Below are 14255 nucleotides of genomic sequence, written 5' to 3' on the forward strand. Positions count from 1 at the left end.
GTGTCAGACATTCTACTAAACACTTACAGGGATTAGCTCATTTCATTGCTCATGGGAACCCTTTGAGGTACACATTGTTCTCATCCCCATTTTATAGATGAGGAAATTAAGGCACAAATAAGTTCCATAATTTGTGCCCAGTCACCCAGTTGGAATTTTCACCCCAAACAATCTGACTCGTGAGGACTATACATACTGTTCTGTCCCCCATTGGCTGCATCCTCCTAGAAATCACTTGCAAAATGTACTGACTTACAGTAAACCAGGGCAGGTCAAGATTTTTAACTCCAATAGCAATCTTGGATGGAAGACTGGAAAGACCCAAGGCACTGAGAAGGAGTGCTGTATTTCTAGTGACAGTGAATATTGACAAGTTGGATGTACAAGCCAAGCATGAAATTCTAGGTTGTTACCCACTTCATTTGGGACCAAGGGAACTTCACCAGATGTCTCCGTGCCCATGTTGACCCAACAATCTAAGTGGGAAACCATCAGCAAGGGCACACAAAAACATTGTGTATTGTGTGTAGAATTGTTTATATATAACAGAACGTGACCTGTATGTTTACATACATGTGCGCTCACTAAGCAGTGAGGGGCAGATGGTAAATCCCAAACCCTAAATCATAGGAGTGAGAGATGAATAAGCAGAAAGCAATCCAAGAAGACTGCTTGGGGGCGGGGGTGGGGGAGGGTGTTGAGAACCAGCATTTAGGAAGCGTGGGAAAGATAAAGGTCACTCCTTGAGGCAATCGTGAGGGGAATAAGAAGGCTGGATTGTTCCTAGAGCGGCCAGGATGCGGCTGGTTAAATCAAGGACTCCGCAGTATTTAATATGCTGGAAAATAAAGAGTGGGCAGGCAGTAAGGGGATACATAAGACCTCACAAGTCAAGGGAAGTGTTTGGACCTGACAGAGTAAGAAAAGGTAAATCATGCTTTGGAAAAGTAACGAAAGCTTTATCTTGTCAACTGCACATTGCATAAAAAAACACTGGCTTCAATATTTGCTTACCAAACCCTTGACTTTCACTTCACGTACTGTTCCCTAATTTCATGTTAAATCTTTCGTTTCTATCCTGTCTACCTCCAAGGCATGCCCTTGTGGAACCTTCGTTTCATCAAAGCGGAGGAACAAAATAATTGCTTAAAATGACAGCCCCGAACAAAACTGTGTCGTACGGCCCTTCAACAAAGCCACGCCAAATGTGCATCCAATTTCCTCACGCTTCCTAACTTCACCTGTAATGAGACCACATCCCAGTGAACAGGATGCCCCTTCAGAAAGTAGGCATTTTTTTAAATGTGAAAAATATCCCCTGTGCTCAGTCACTTAAATTGTCTGTCTTTGGTAATAAACTTGAATGCAAAGTATCCAACTTGTTTTTTTTCCCCCTGGGTGAAACAGAAACTCACAGGCATCCGTTTCACTGAAATACGCCTATCCGTAGGCAGTCGGTCACAGCAAAGGACCCAAATCGAGCCCCTTTGCAAACTTCTCTCCGGTCCCTCCCTTGGCGCGGATTTCCACACGCATCCACCCGGGTCTCCGGCGTCTCCGGGGATCTGTGGCGGCGGGCAGAAGTCTCACCCAGGGGGCAGGGTCTCCAGGAAGGGACCAAGGGGCGCCTCAGGGGACACCGCGAAGCCCAGCCCGCCTCCCCAGCTCGGACCAGCGCGCAGGCACCAGGCTCCGCGCGGCCGGCCGCGCACCCACCTGACCAGGGGCTCCTTCTCGGGCACGGCGGGCCCCTCCAGGCACCTGCACGGGCAGCAGCAGCACACGGTCCTCAGCCAGTCCCGCGGCCCCATGGGGAGCGAGGTGCCCCACGGCGCCGGCACTCTGGGAGACGGCCGCGGCGGCGGCGGCGGCGGCGAGCGAGCGCGGCTGGGGCGCGGCCACCCGGCCGGCGTCCAGGTGCGGGGACAGTCGCGGGGCCGGGCGTCGCGGGCCAGTCCGTGCGCATCACGCCGCGGCCGGGGACGCGGGCGAGGCCGGGACGCCTGCACGGCCCAGGTCTGCGCGGCCGCGCGCTTTCCTGCACTTAGGTTTTGTTTGGGGCGCGTGTTGCGCTGGGGCTTTTTCCCCTCTCTTTTCTTTTAATTCCCCGGGCGCAAATTGGGACGCATGCGTCCCCGACACGCTCTGCTGCTGCCCTCTAAGGAGGAAGCAGGGACTCCAGGCGGAGGGCAGCACCGACGACGGGCAGCCCCGGCTGGGGGGAAGGCGGGGCAGGCCCCCAGTCGCCGAGCACGAGGTTGGCCTGAATCTATTCATACTTTTTATTGGCTTCACTCCCGGAGGAAATAAAAGGTCCTCCTTCCTACTCCCGTGCCTTCAGAGCAGTGCTTAGGGCGGATTTTTACCGCGTCAGCCCCACACAGAGTAGAAGCTACCAGAAGAGCACGCATTGACACATTACAGAAGTGGGTTTCTGGGGGTTTTTTAAGATCTTTTATTTTTAAGTCATCTCCACACCCAACGTGGGGCTCAAACGCCCGAGAGCAAGAGCCCCACGGCCCCCAACTGAGCCAGCCAGGCGCTTCCAGAAGTAGGTTTTTTAAAAGTACTATATCGCGATGATTTTTTAAGTTGTTTTCAGGGTCACTGGTCCTTAAATAACTCCCTTAGAAAAGGAGGGGGGGGGGGAGTGTGTGGGCAACCTCTATCATTAGTTCCCTGCAATTTTCCAGCGCTATTTATACTCTTATTTATGCTTGTAGGAACTTGCAAGTATATGTACTTACACCCCCCCCCCTCCTTTTTTCACCCAAAGGGTGACATACTCCACATATTTCTGCCCTGGCTTGTTCCACTCAGTACGTCATGTAGACTGTTCCACATCAAGCCGTGTGTTTCTTCCTTTATCACTTTTAACAGTTATATATTGTGGAGTCATACTGATGCCCGTATATGATTCAACCGGACCCCCTATTCAGGGACGTTTAAGTTCATTCCAACTTTTTGTCACTAAAATAATGCTGCAGGGCACTGGGTGGCTCAGTCTGTTAAGCTAGGACTCTTGATTTAGGCTTAGGTTACCATCTCAGGGATGGTTCCTGTGATCCAGGCGCGCTCTCTCTCTCTCTCTCTCTGCTCCAAATAAATAAACTTAAAAACAACAACAACACATATATCTATTGAGTAAATGCTTGGCAGCTAAATGCTGGGTCATAGGTAAGATGCCTTTTTACATTTTGATGGATCTTGTGATTGCTCTCCAAGGAGGCAATTCCAATTTGTACTCCGACGGCAACATGTGAAAGCATCTATTCCCGTACGCCCCCACCAGTCAAGCTACCATCTAATTTTTCATCTTTGCCAGTCTGATTTACTCAGCAAATACTTTATAAGCATCTGTTATGTGCCAGACTTGTACCAGGCGCTAGGGATACAGCAGCGAACAAAAGAAACAAAAATCCCTATTCTCTTGGAGCAAACATTCTAGGCAGAGAGTTAGACAAACAAAACAAGTGTGTTCTTTAGTGTGTTAGTAGGTAATGTGGGCTATGGAGGAAAATAAGGCACAAGAAGTGCCAGGAAGGGGTGTGTGTGTGTGTGTGTGTGTGTGTGTGTGTGTGTGTAGTGGGGAGAGGGATGTTGTCCGTAGTTTTATATAGGGTGGTCACAGAAAGCCTCCTAATATGGTGACGTTTAAGCCAAGACTTAAAGATGAGCAAGCCAGCTATGATATCACAGGGAAGAGCATTTCAGGGAGAGTGAGACTATGTGCAAAATCCCAGAGGAGAGAGAATAAACTATAGGATGCATGAGAAAGAGAATTCTAGGGGCCCTGGAGAGGTGTGGGCCAGTAGGAAGAGTAAAAGGAAATGATGGAATCAGGGACCACGTAGGACTGTGCAAGGATGCTGGATTTTGCCGAGCTAAGCTCCGAGTTGGAGGGTTTTGAGTAGAGGGAGTGATATGGTCTGCCTGGGTGGTTAACAGGATCCTTTGGCTGCTATCTTGAGAAGAAACTGGCTGCAAAGGGCTGTTTAGGGAGATACAAATGGAGGCCATTCTAATGATCCAGGTGATGTACCATGGAGATAGCAGGTGAGGTGGTATGGACTCTGGATAGAATTTGTTGTTTCCTGTTATTGTTGTTGTTTTAATTTTTATTTATTTTTGAGAGACAGAGCGCGAGCAGGGAGGACAGAGAAAGAGGGAGACACAGAATCCGAAGCAGGCTCCAGGCTCCGAGCTGTCTGCACAGAGCCCGACGTGGGACTCGAACTCACGAACAGTGAGATCATGACCTGAGCCGAAGCCAGACGCTTAACTGACTGAGCCACCCAGGCACCCCATGGACGGAATTTGAAGGTAGAGCCAACAAGAGTTGCTAAAGGATTGGAAATAGGGTGCGAAAAAAGAAAGAAGTGACTCTAGGTGAGGGCTGACCAGCTACAAAGGTTGAATTGCCATTGATTGAGATAGAGAAGAGTGTAGGGGGAGCAGGTTTGCAGGGGTGAGGAGGAAGAGCAAGAGTTTATTTTCAGAAGTGTCGATTCTCATGGGCAGTGGATTAATTTTTTAAATGTGTTGCTACACATAAGCATGTCCTGTTGTGGCTACATTATAAGGCCTAGGGAGTTTATCAAGTGTGTGTTTGTTGACAGGCTGGCTACCGAAGGATAGGAAGCAGAAAAGGAGGTTCCTATGACTCTGACTTAGCTGGGGAGACTGGATGTGGACCCATCATGAAAAACTAACGTGACAAAAGTAGCAGCTACTGGCAGGCAGCACGGGGCTGTGGTATCCAGCCCGGCACCAGGCCATTTATCACTTGCATCTGTGGCAGGACGGAGGCTGAGTGTTGCCCTGGACAGCAAACTTCCCACTAGCTGGAAATCCCCTTGGGTGAATGCACTAGGTTCTAAAACTGGTTTTTGAATGTACATCAACCCACTTAGATTCAAGCAGAAAGTCGGTAGAGAGGCCTGTCAAAATGTGAACTCAGCCAGCAAAAAGATGAACTCTCGGGTCTGGCAGCTACTATTAACTACGGGGGTTGAATTTATCGAGTGGATGAATTACAGAAGGCTTTCAGCTCTTGGAAGATGTAGGTGCCCTGCCCCTTTACTGGCTTTGATCTTAGACAAGTCATTTTTCTGAACCGCAGTTTTCCAATCTGTGAAATGGAGACGATGAATCTGGCCCTACTGAACTAGATACGCTGTGAGATTCAAATGAAAGGGTTTAAAAACCATAAAGCACCTTAGAAATATCAAAGTTCAACACTATTTGTTGGGGTTATTACGGAGGATGGCGAGATTATACATAATGCTTGGCTAGCTAAAATGTAACACGGAGATCTTGGTGGGGGCATGGGAACAGAAGGGGGGTCCCCCCATTCGGGTGGAGGCAGCGGGAAGCTACCTACATTCCCAATGGCTTGAGGAGTCCTTTTCACCTCTTTCTCAGGACAGAGAGGTAAAGTAACAGCCTCCCCGAGGCCCTTACCCGGAGGAAGGGATGCATCAGGAAGAACATCCACGTGTGAAGGAGCCAAAGCTGCTCGCACTGACCCTCGTGTTGTTAGGGCAGAAAGAGGGAACTTATAACCCTGCTCATGCTTCCGTTTCAGATTGGCACCCACACGTTGCCAGACGTCGACATCCAGAGTGCCGTTTTTGGGAAGCCATGGGTTAATATCTAAGGCAACCCGAAGCATATGCTGTAATTGTTTCTCATTTCTATCTGCCCCATTGACTTCAAGTCACTGCTTTAGGACCTTGATATATCGCCTTTGTTCAGAGCATGAGGCTGCCCCACGTAGAAAGTCTTAATAACGCACGAGAGTAAAGAGAAAAGGAAAACAAAACCCAGGCCTGAAAAGTTCCAGAACTCGGCTGTTCTCGGAAGAGAAGCCGACGACTTACTGCGCAGACTTTCATTTTCGAGCGTCCCTTCGGGTCGGTCTCAAGCGCTCACACGGGGCACCACTTGCCAGGAATGAATGGCAAACACTGTGCTCACGGAGGAAAGATTACTCCACACTTTGCTAGGAGAGACAGGAGAAGGCCTGGGGGTCAAAGTTTGCAGACGAAGACCCCGTTCGCCTCACTCGTATTCTCGTTTATTGTGGTGTCAGGTTAATCATAAATCTTAGTGGGCTTGTGCACAGAGGGCGTATGACATTCCAGGCGTGCAGGAACAAAGGGCACACGACTTAAAGGTGAACAAGCACAAGAGACTAATAAAATCAGAGGTGGGCAGCAAGGGCCTACGTGTCTTACTGTTCTGCTAAACTGAGAATACAATGTAGAGATAACAGAGTTCCCCAAGGACTGCAGAAACACTTGTCAGGGCTGCCTAGGCATTCTGCAGGCAGGGGGGCTATGCAGGCCTGGGCATTCCAAGGTGCCCGCACCCCCGCCCCCCAAGCTTAACTGCAGCCCACCAGAGATCTCCGTATTACATTTTAGCTAGCCAAGCATTGTGCATAATCTCATCATCCTCAGTAATCATCCCAACAGCTATTGTTTTTTAATGCTTATTTAGTTTTGAAAGAGAGAGAGAGAGTACAAGCAAGGGAGGGGCTCGTCGAAGCAGGCTCATTGCTGACTGCAGAGAGCCCCACATGGGGCTTGAACTCACCAACTGCAAGACCATGACCTAAGCTGAAGTCTGACGCTTACCTGACTGAGCCACCCACAACACTATTGATTAAATCCAGTATAGGCCTGTTGGGCAAATGTGGATTCCAAAGTTATTGGGCTTACCTATGACAATACTTCTTTTCATGTTTGTAACTCTGCCTTGCGTGAGCATCTTTTACGTGGTCTGTTTCAGACATGATATTCTAGAAAGCCAAGGAACCACATCTACTTAACGAACGTGATCAGGAGGTTAATGTCCTGTGCCTTACGAAGAATCATGTATACTGTTGGCCTGCTCTAACAATTATTAACCTGTTTCTTTTAAAATTAATTTGAAGTTTTAAAACTTATAAATGAAACGTTCCTCTAAAAAAGTTGAAATATTACAGGGTAAGTTCCTTCTGACCATGACCCACAGTCCTGTTCACTTTCCATCCTGTCCAGGGTAACCTTATTATCAGTATGGTACCAACCTGTTTCTGGACAGACACGCACTTACGTGCCCCTGTGTTGTCTAATAACATCACTGTGTGTGTCATTATTTTTGGTAGTGTTTTGTTTGAATAGAAAAGGCACACATTAATCTGCCAGCTTTTTCCACCTAATAATAGGTCTTAGATGTCTATCCAATTAATGCATATAATAGTACCCCATTCGTTTTAAGTGATGTGACTCTTCTATTTATCAGTTTTTAAAGGATTGTTATATCTGTGTTTTTGTAGTGCTTCTCTTCCCAGAAGTTAAATACCTGTATGATTTCCCTTCTTTTTGGTAAATTGGGCCTTGGTTAGGAATAATGGTGTCACCAGACCCTCGGCTTTCAGACCCATTTCAGACCCGTTTCCTGTTTCAGACCTCATTCGCAGGAGAGTAGCAACCGTTCCTTTTTTTAGAGTGATGCTAGATTGTTCCTACTGCCAAGTTGACACCAACACCACCCACCACAAACAGTAGCATCTGACATTTACCAAGAGCTCTTGGGCACCTGATGTCGGTGACTAGGCAGTCCCCTGGGGCAAATGGTGACTCACAGACCCATCAGCTGCTTGTGTTCAAGGCCGAACTGCTGGCCCATGTTGTCAGATTTCTCTGTGGCAGGAAAAACTCTAGAATCTTCTTTGCAAACAACTAGTATACTTTAAAAATTTATTGACAATTCTTGAGAGTTGGAGGCAAAGGCACATGCAGGGCAGGAAAAATGAGAAAACCAAAATACTTAAGCTACAACAGCACATCATGAGTGCATTCCACAGGAAAGATCTGCTTGTAACAATGTAGGTCAAGCTGATGTCATTCATATAATCGTTCAACAAGTGTTTATTGAGCCAGGTACTGGGCATACAATGATGAACTAGAATGTGGGTTTTATCCATGAAGACAAGAACTTTGTTTTGTTCTTTGCACTATCTACAACAGTGCAGATCCATGGTAGGGACTCAATATAGAAGGATATTCTGTATCACAACATCTAGAACAGTGCAGACACATAGTAGGCACTTAACAAATATGTTGACTAAATACATGAAAACAGAAAAAGAGCTGTTTAGTGAACCCAGAGTTTGCACGAAGTTATGTTTAATTTCTGAAGAGCCTATTCACGAGCTACCCAAATGCAATAGAGACCTGAAGGGCACTGTCTTCCTTTTAGAAAACAGACAAGTTCTGAAACAAGCCAGTATCTCGAGCCAACCTCAGCATTATCAGTTACCCTAAGTGACCCAGGATGGACAGCTAACATGCCTCCCATCTCTGGAGAAGTCACATCAGGGAGTAAAATGAGTGGATGTCACCAAGGTTTAGCAGGGAGCACCCATGGAGTCAGCACCTGTGGAAGAGAAGGGGAAGAAAGAGAGCAGGACCAAACCTCAGCCCTATAGAGACTTCACAGGGAAGTATGAGAGGGTGGTTTACACCCTCATGATGATCATCCTCTGGATGAGGGCCACCGAGGAAGAGAACATGACCTTGGCTGAGGCCACTGTCGTTGGTTGAGGTTGTCCAGGAAGGGGGCTGACAGCTGAGGGCTGTCTGCTGCCAGCATTTCCAGAAGCTGTCTGATAACACCTTTCTTCCGGAGGGAGGACCATAATATCCAATGCCTCGCAACCCCTATACCTAAATCCATCCCTGTGGGTTGTTTTGTAAGCTCAGAATCTCCTCCTTCTGGACATGCCAGGAATTCTTTTATCAGATTACTTGATAAAATATGTAGATTTATTTTTTAATTGTGGTAAAATAATAAAGACTCCCAGGCATCATCACTAAAGCCTACTATGCTTAGAAGGGAACATTCTAGAAATATGGTTCAAGGAACTGTATTCACCAGTGGAGGCAATCCCATCCATATTAAACATATTAGAAATCCAAGCTACGATGTGGATGAACTACAAAAACATTATGGTAGGTGAAAAACAGGCAGACACGAAAGGTCACGTATTGTGTGATTAATTTACATGATATGTCCAAAATAGGTAAATCCAAAGAGGCTGAAGCTCATCTGGTTGTTGCCAGGGCTGAGAGGAAGGGAAATGAGGAACGACTGCTTAATGGATATGGAGTTTCCTTTGGGGAATGTTTTGGAACTGGACAGAGGTGGAGGTTGTGAATATACTAAATGCCACTGAACTGTTTATTTAAAATTGTTAATGGTAAGTCGATTTCACCTGGATTTTTTTATTTTATTAAAAAAAAATTTTTTAGTGTTTATTTTGGGGGGGGGGTAGGGACAGAGAGAGAGGGAGACACAGAATCCAAAGCAGGCTGCAGGCTCTGAGCTGTCAGCACAGAGCCCAATGTGGGGCTCAAACTCACGAACTGTGAGATCATGACCTGAGCCGAAGTCGGACACCTAATTGACTGAGCCACCCAGGTGCCCCTCACCTGAATTTTTTAAAATGGGTTAAAAAGACCTCTTTCCTGGGGCACCGGGGTGGCTCAGGAGGTTAAGTCTCTGACTCTCAATTTCAGTCAGGTCATGATCTTTCAGTGGTTGTGAGATTGAGCCCCGCATCAGGCTCTGAGCTGAGTGTGGAGCCTGCTTGGGATTTTCTCTCCCTCTCCTTCTGCCCCTCTCCCCCGCTTGTGCTGTCTCATTCTCTCTCTCAGAATAAATAAACATAAAAGAAAGAAAACTTAAAAAAAAAAAAAAAAGGCCTCTTCCCTGGATGCGTCCGTTATATTAAAATTAACCCTCTACTGTAGAAGGCTTCACTTTTGAGTAGCTGGATATTATTAAAACGTTGTTACTCTGTCCTCAGGCTAAATTCATTTTCTACAAGGTGAGTCAAACTATTTATATTTAAAAATCTATGTTCCTGTTCAAGTAGTAGACGCTGAATAGGTACAAAATTATGTACAACAATAAGCAACTCCTTTAAACATAGAAGATAACTTCTGTTTGTAAGAGTATTTTTCTTCAAAAGGAGTTTAGAGTTGTGTGATTCACACACCATTAAAGGTATGTTGAAATAAAAATAATGCTCAGAGATTTCAGGGTCTCCAAAATGATTATCTATTTGGAAAGGGACACTCCAAACAAACTTTTATTTAAAAATACCTAATAAAAACCATTCCTCTTTTATTGCTAAAATGTGAAGAATTGCATCTGAATATTTTGCTTTAATGTGTCTGGTATTTGGTGACAGAAAGAATAACAGTGCAAATATATTTGTTTGAAGCTAAAATTTCTGTGAATTAAAGGATATTTATAAACAAATAAGATCCTTTCGGCCCCACCGCCTCTCCACCACAATTAGCCAGCATAGTCTGGAGTTCTCAAAGAGAAATAGAACTTGGAAGCAAAGAGAATAGTCCAAAAACCATGAAATAGTTAAGATACCAGAACCTTCAAAGAAGGAAAGAAAAAGAGTCAGTTTAAAATATGCCTTCGTGGGGCACTTGAGTGGCTCAGTTGGTTGGTTAAGTGTCCGACTTCAGCTCAGGTCATGATCTCACGGTTCGTGAGTTTGAACCCCGCATCGGGCTCTGTGCTGACAGCTTGGAGCCTGGGACCTGCTTCGGGTTCTGTTTCTCCCTCTCTCTCTGTTTCTCCCCTGCTCGCACTCTGTCTCTCTCTCTCTCTCAAAAATAAACAAAGATTAAAAAAATAAATAAAATAAAATATGCCTTTGTATTCTGTGTGTCCAAAAGACTCCCATGTCATACCAAAATTCTCAAGTGTACCGACATTTTACATTCTTGTTTTTAAAGATAAAACATAGGGGTGCCTGGGTGGCTCAGTCGGCTGAGTGTCCAACTTCAGCTCAGGTCATGATCTCACGGTCCGTGAGTTCGAGCCCTTCGTCGGGCTCTGTGCTGACAGCTCAGAGCCTGGAGCCTGCTTTGGAGTCTGTGTCTCCCTCTCTCTCTGCCCCTCCCCGACTCATGCTCTGTCTTTCTCTGTCAAAAATAAATAAGTTGTCTAGAACTTATATATATAGATATATATAGAACTTATATATAAAGATAAAATATAAAAACTCTTCTTTTTTGATGTTTATCAAGACATTCCGTCCTTAGGTTTAAATCAAGCTCTATTTAAATTTGAAAAAAAAAAAATTCCAGTTTTGATTTTAAAAATAATAATAAAAACAAAAAATAAAATAAAATAAAATATGCCTAATAGCAACGTGCCTAGGTGGCCCGGGGGATTGAGCAGTGGTCTTGATCTCAGGGTCCTGATCTCGGCATGTGCGCTGGGCTCTGCACTGGGCATGAAGCCTACTTAAAAAAAAAAAATCATGAGATAAGATAAGATGAGATAAGATAAAATGCCTAAGAGCAAAACTTCCTCTTCTAGACAACTAGGAGTTAAATCACTATCCCCCTTCCCCCCCTCTGATAAAAGAGCCATTTATAAATGTCATTATTTTTCTAAAGCATTCCAAATTTGAGAATAATGTATAAAATGCCTTCTAAATTTCAAAACACATTTAAAAGTTATTATATAATGAAATTTAAATTTTTAATGTTTACCTTTTTCTTCAAGAATGCAATTTTCTCAGGGTGCCTGGGTGGCTCAGTTGGTTAAGCCTCTGACTCTTGGTTTCGGCTCAGATCATGACCTCACAATTTGGGAGTTCAAGTCCCATATCCGGCTCCGTGCTGACAGTGCAGAGCCTGCTTGGGATTTTCTCTGCTTCTCTCTCTGCCCCTCCCCCACTCATTCTCTCTGTCTCTCTCAAAAATAAATAACCTTAAAAAATGTTAATCTCTTTATTTAAAAAAAGAATGCAATTTTCTTTTTTTCCCTCTTCAGTAGTTACTTCAGACTGAAAAACTTTTAAATTTGAGGCCCAGCATTTCGAATTTCATACAAGAATTTGGATTTCTGAGCCAAAAAATAAATACCTGAAGCTTTGTGTAAATGTGATCTAAAACAGTACTTTAAATGGAAATAAACCACATTTGAAGTGTGTGGTGTTTGTAAAACAAAGATCTATTTTATAAATTGTCTCCAAAAAAATCCCTAGATCATCCAAAAATATATACAAATCAACAGAAGAGTTTCCACTTGATCTTTCTAGACAGTGCCTAAATGTGTAATATCAGGCATTCATTGTGTATTAATTTAATTCTATTGTATCTTGATATACTGTGGATGTTTTTCAAGCATACTTGGATTTTGGAAATTTAATTTTTGGATAGCATGAACATAATGTCTATTTGAATTTATCTTCAGTTATTTTAGCAAGTGGTATTCTGCCTTGGGGTAGACTTAATGAATGAATGAGGGATCATAAATAAATAAGGACCATACACCTAAAAATAGTTACAATGGAAATTTTAAATTATACATATTTTGCCACATTAAAGAAAGAAGCAAAAAAGTAAGAACCCATCTATGAGAGAGAGAGGGAGAGAGGCAGGTGTTTCTGATTATTTTCCCCATAGAAACATAGAACTAAGTGTAGACCACTCAAAATATATAATGCTGTGATCAGAACATTTACAAATAGCAATTCCAATAAAAATACTAGTACAGGGGTGCCTCGGTGGCTCAATCGGTTAAGCGTCTGACTTCAGCTCAGGTCATGATCTCACAGTTCGTGGGTTCGAGCCCCATGTCCGGCTCTATGCTGCCAGCTCAGAGCCTGGAACCTGCATAGGATTCTGTGTCTCCCTCTCTCTCTCTGCCCCTCCCCACTCGTGCTCTGTCTCTGTGTCTCTCAAAAATAAACATTTAAAAAAATACTAGTACAATCAAAAAGACATGTTATATTCTTAATAAATAAGTTACCTTTAAAATAAAAGGATGAAGGTAGCTTCATGGGGATTTGAGGATTGAGCTGCTGAGTTAGGGCAGCAAAGGCAAATGGGGAAGACCACGCAGAAAGTAGAATCAGCACTTCCCACGGCCTGGAGGCTGGCATTCGGGCTGGCATGTCTAAAACCTCAAACTTACTATTCCTCTCTTGAGAGTCCTCAAATTCAAGGATGCTGAGTCATGCTCCTAAACTCACTAGGAATTGAAGTACGTGGTGTAGACTTACACAACACTCTCGCAGTGGCTAAACATTTCAATGGACCAGAGCAGCCCATTAATTCCCCTCAGGCAAAGCTGCACAGAAAAATCCAATTGTTAGACTTCTTTTTGGACGTGGATTCAGAGGGAAAGGAGTTGGTTTCATGAATTTGGTTCTGAGAGTCTGATGCATCTTTCTCCAAAACAGGTACTGTACATGCCAAGCAAAGCACACATTTGTAGCCCGTGGGTGGGGCTTGTGTGTCTTATGACCAGTGATAGGTGGGAGCTGTTGGTGGTGGCCACGTGGGCTTTTCTTACATTGCCATGGTGATCACTCTCCCACTTTGGAGAGTTGCATGTTTTTCTGTTCACATTAATATTTCAAATCAAAATTAATTCTTGATGTGAAATGACAGGAAATTTGGAATTTACTCTAAGATACTTAGAAATCAAGTAGGAGAGAGAGATGAACAAATTTGAGAAAATATAGATCATTATTAAAGCTGGGTATTGGCTTTTATTATACTCTTCTCTTTAGCATGTGTTTAAATAGTTCCATTTAAAAAAAATTTTTTTAACGTTTATTTATTATTGAGAAACAGAGAGAGACAGAGCATGAGCATGGGAGGGGCAGAGAGAGGGGGAGACACAGAATCTGAAGCAGGCTCCAGGCTCTGAGCTGTCAGCTCAAACTCACAAACCTCGAGATCATGACCTGAGCCGAAGTCGGACACTCAACTGATTGAGCTACCCAGGCACCCCTAAATTTTTTTTTTTTTTTTTAATCTCTTGATGCCTTGGTGCTAGTCTGTCTCTCTCAGTATGTCGTGTTAGTCACCAGCTCTACAGGTAGACCGTTTTCATTCAAATCCCACTTCTGCCATTTGCTAAGTGAGATCTTGGCCTGTTTGTGCCAATTTTCCCCACTATAAAAATACTGGTAGTGGAGAAATCTACCCCACGTGGTTTTTGTAAGGTTAGGATGGCATCATTCATGGAAGGCGTTTGGCAGAATGTGGCATATAGTAATCACTCAATAAATGATAACTATTGTTCTCTACCATATAGTGATTCTACAGCCCTGTGGGCAATATATTTCTACTCTCCAGTTTGAACTCTCAAGACAACCACAAGGACCATTTCTACAAACACACACACACGCATACACACTTTGCTTGCTCATCAAA

General features: G+C 44.3%; 1 protein-coding gene across 2 annotated transcripts in view; it reads right to left on the reverse strand.

Moving 5' to 3' along the window:
* MREG (melanoregulin) overlaps positions 1 to 6061 on the reverse strand; it is a 63472-nt gene extending 57411 nt beyond the window's left edge. Inside the window, exon 1 of one of the 2 annotated variants that reach the window (XM_045481161.1) lies at positions 5883 to 6061. Coding sequence is in view for 1 of the 2 variants with exons in the window: in XM_045481159.1 (XP_045337115.1) it covers positions 1717 to 1811 (95 nt within the window). In the remaining variant the exon portion in view is untranslated. Of the gene's footprint in view, positions 1 to 1716; positions 2201 to 5882 lie in introns of those variants that run through there. The other variant, XM_045481159.1, reaches the window with a different exon arrangement.
* Positions 6062 to 14255: the final 8194 nt, after the last annotated feature.

This window comes from Leopardus geoffroyi, chromosome C1 (assembly GCF_018350155.1).
Source record: "Leopardus geoffroyi isolate Oge1 chromosome C1, O.geoffroyi_Oge1_pat1.0, whole genome shotgun sequence".
Taxonomy (NCBI): domain Eukaryota; kingdom Metazoa; phylum Chordata; class Mammalia; order Carnivora; family Felidae; genus Leopardus; species Leopardus geoffroyi.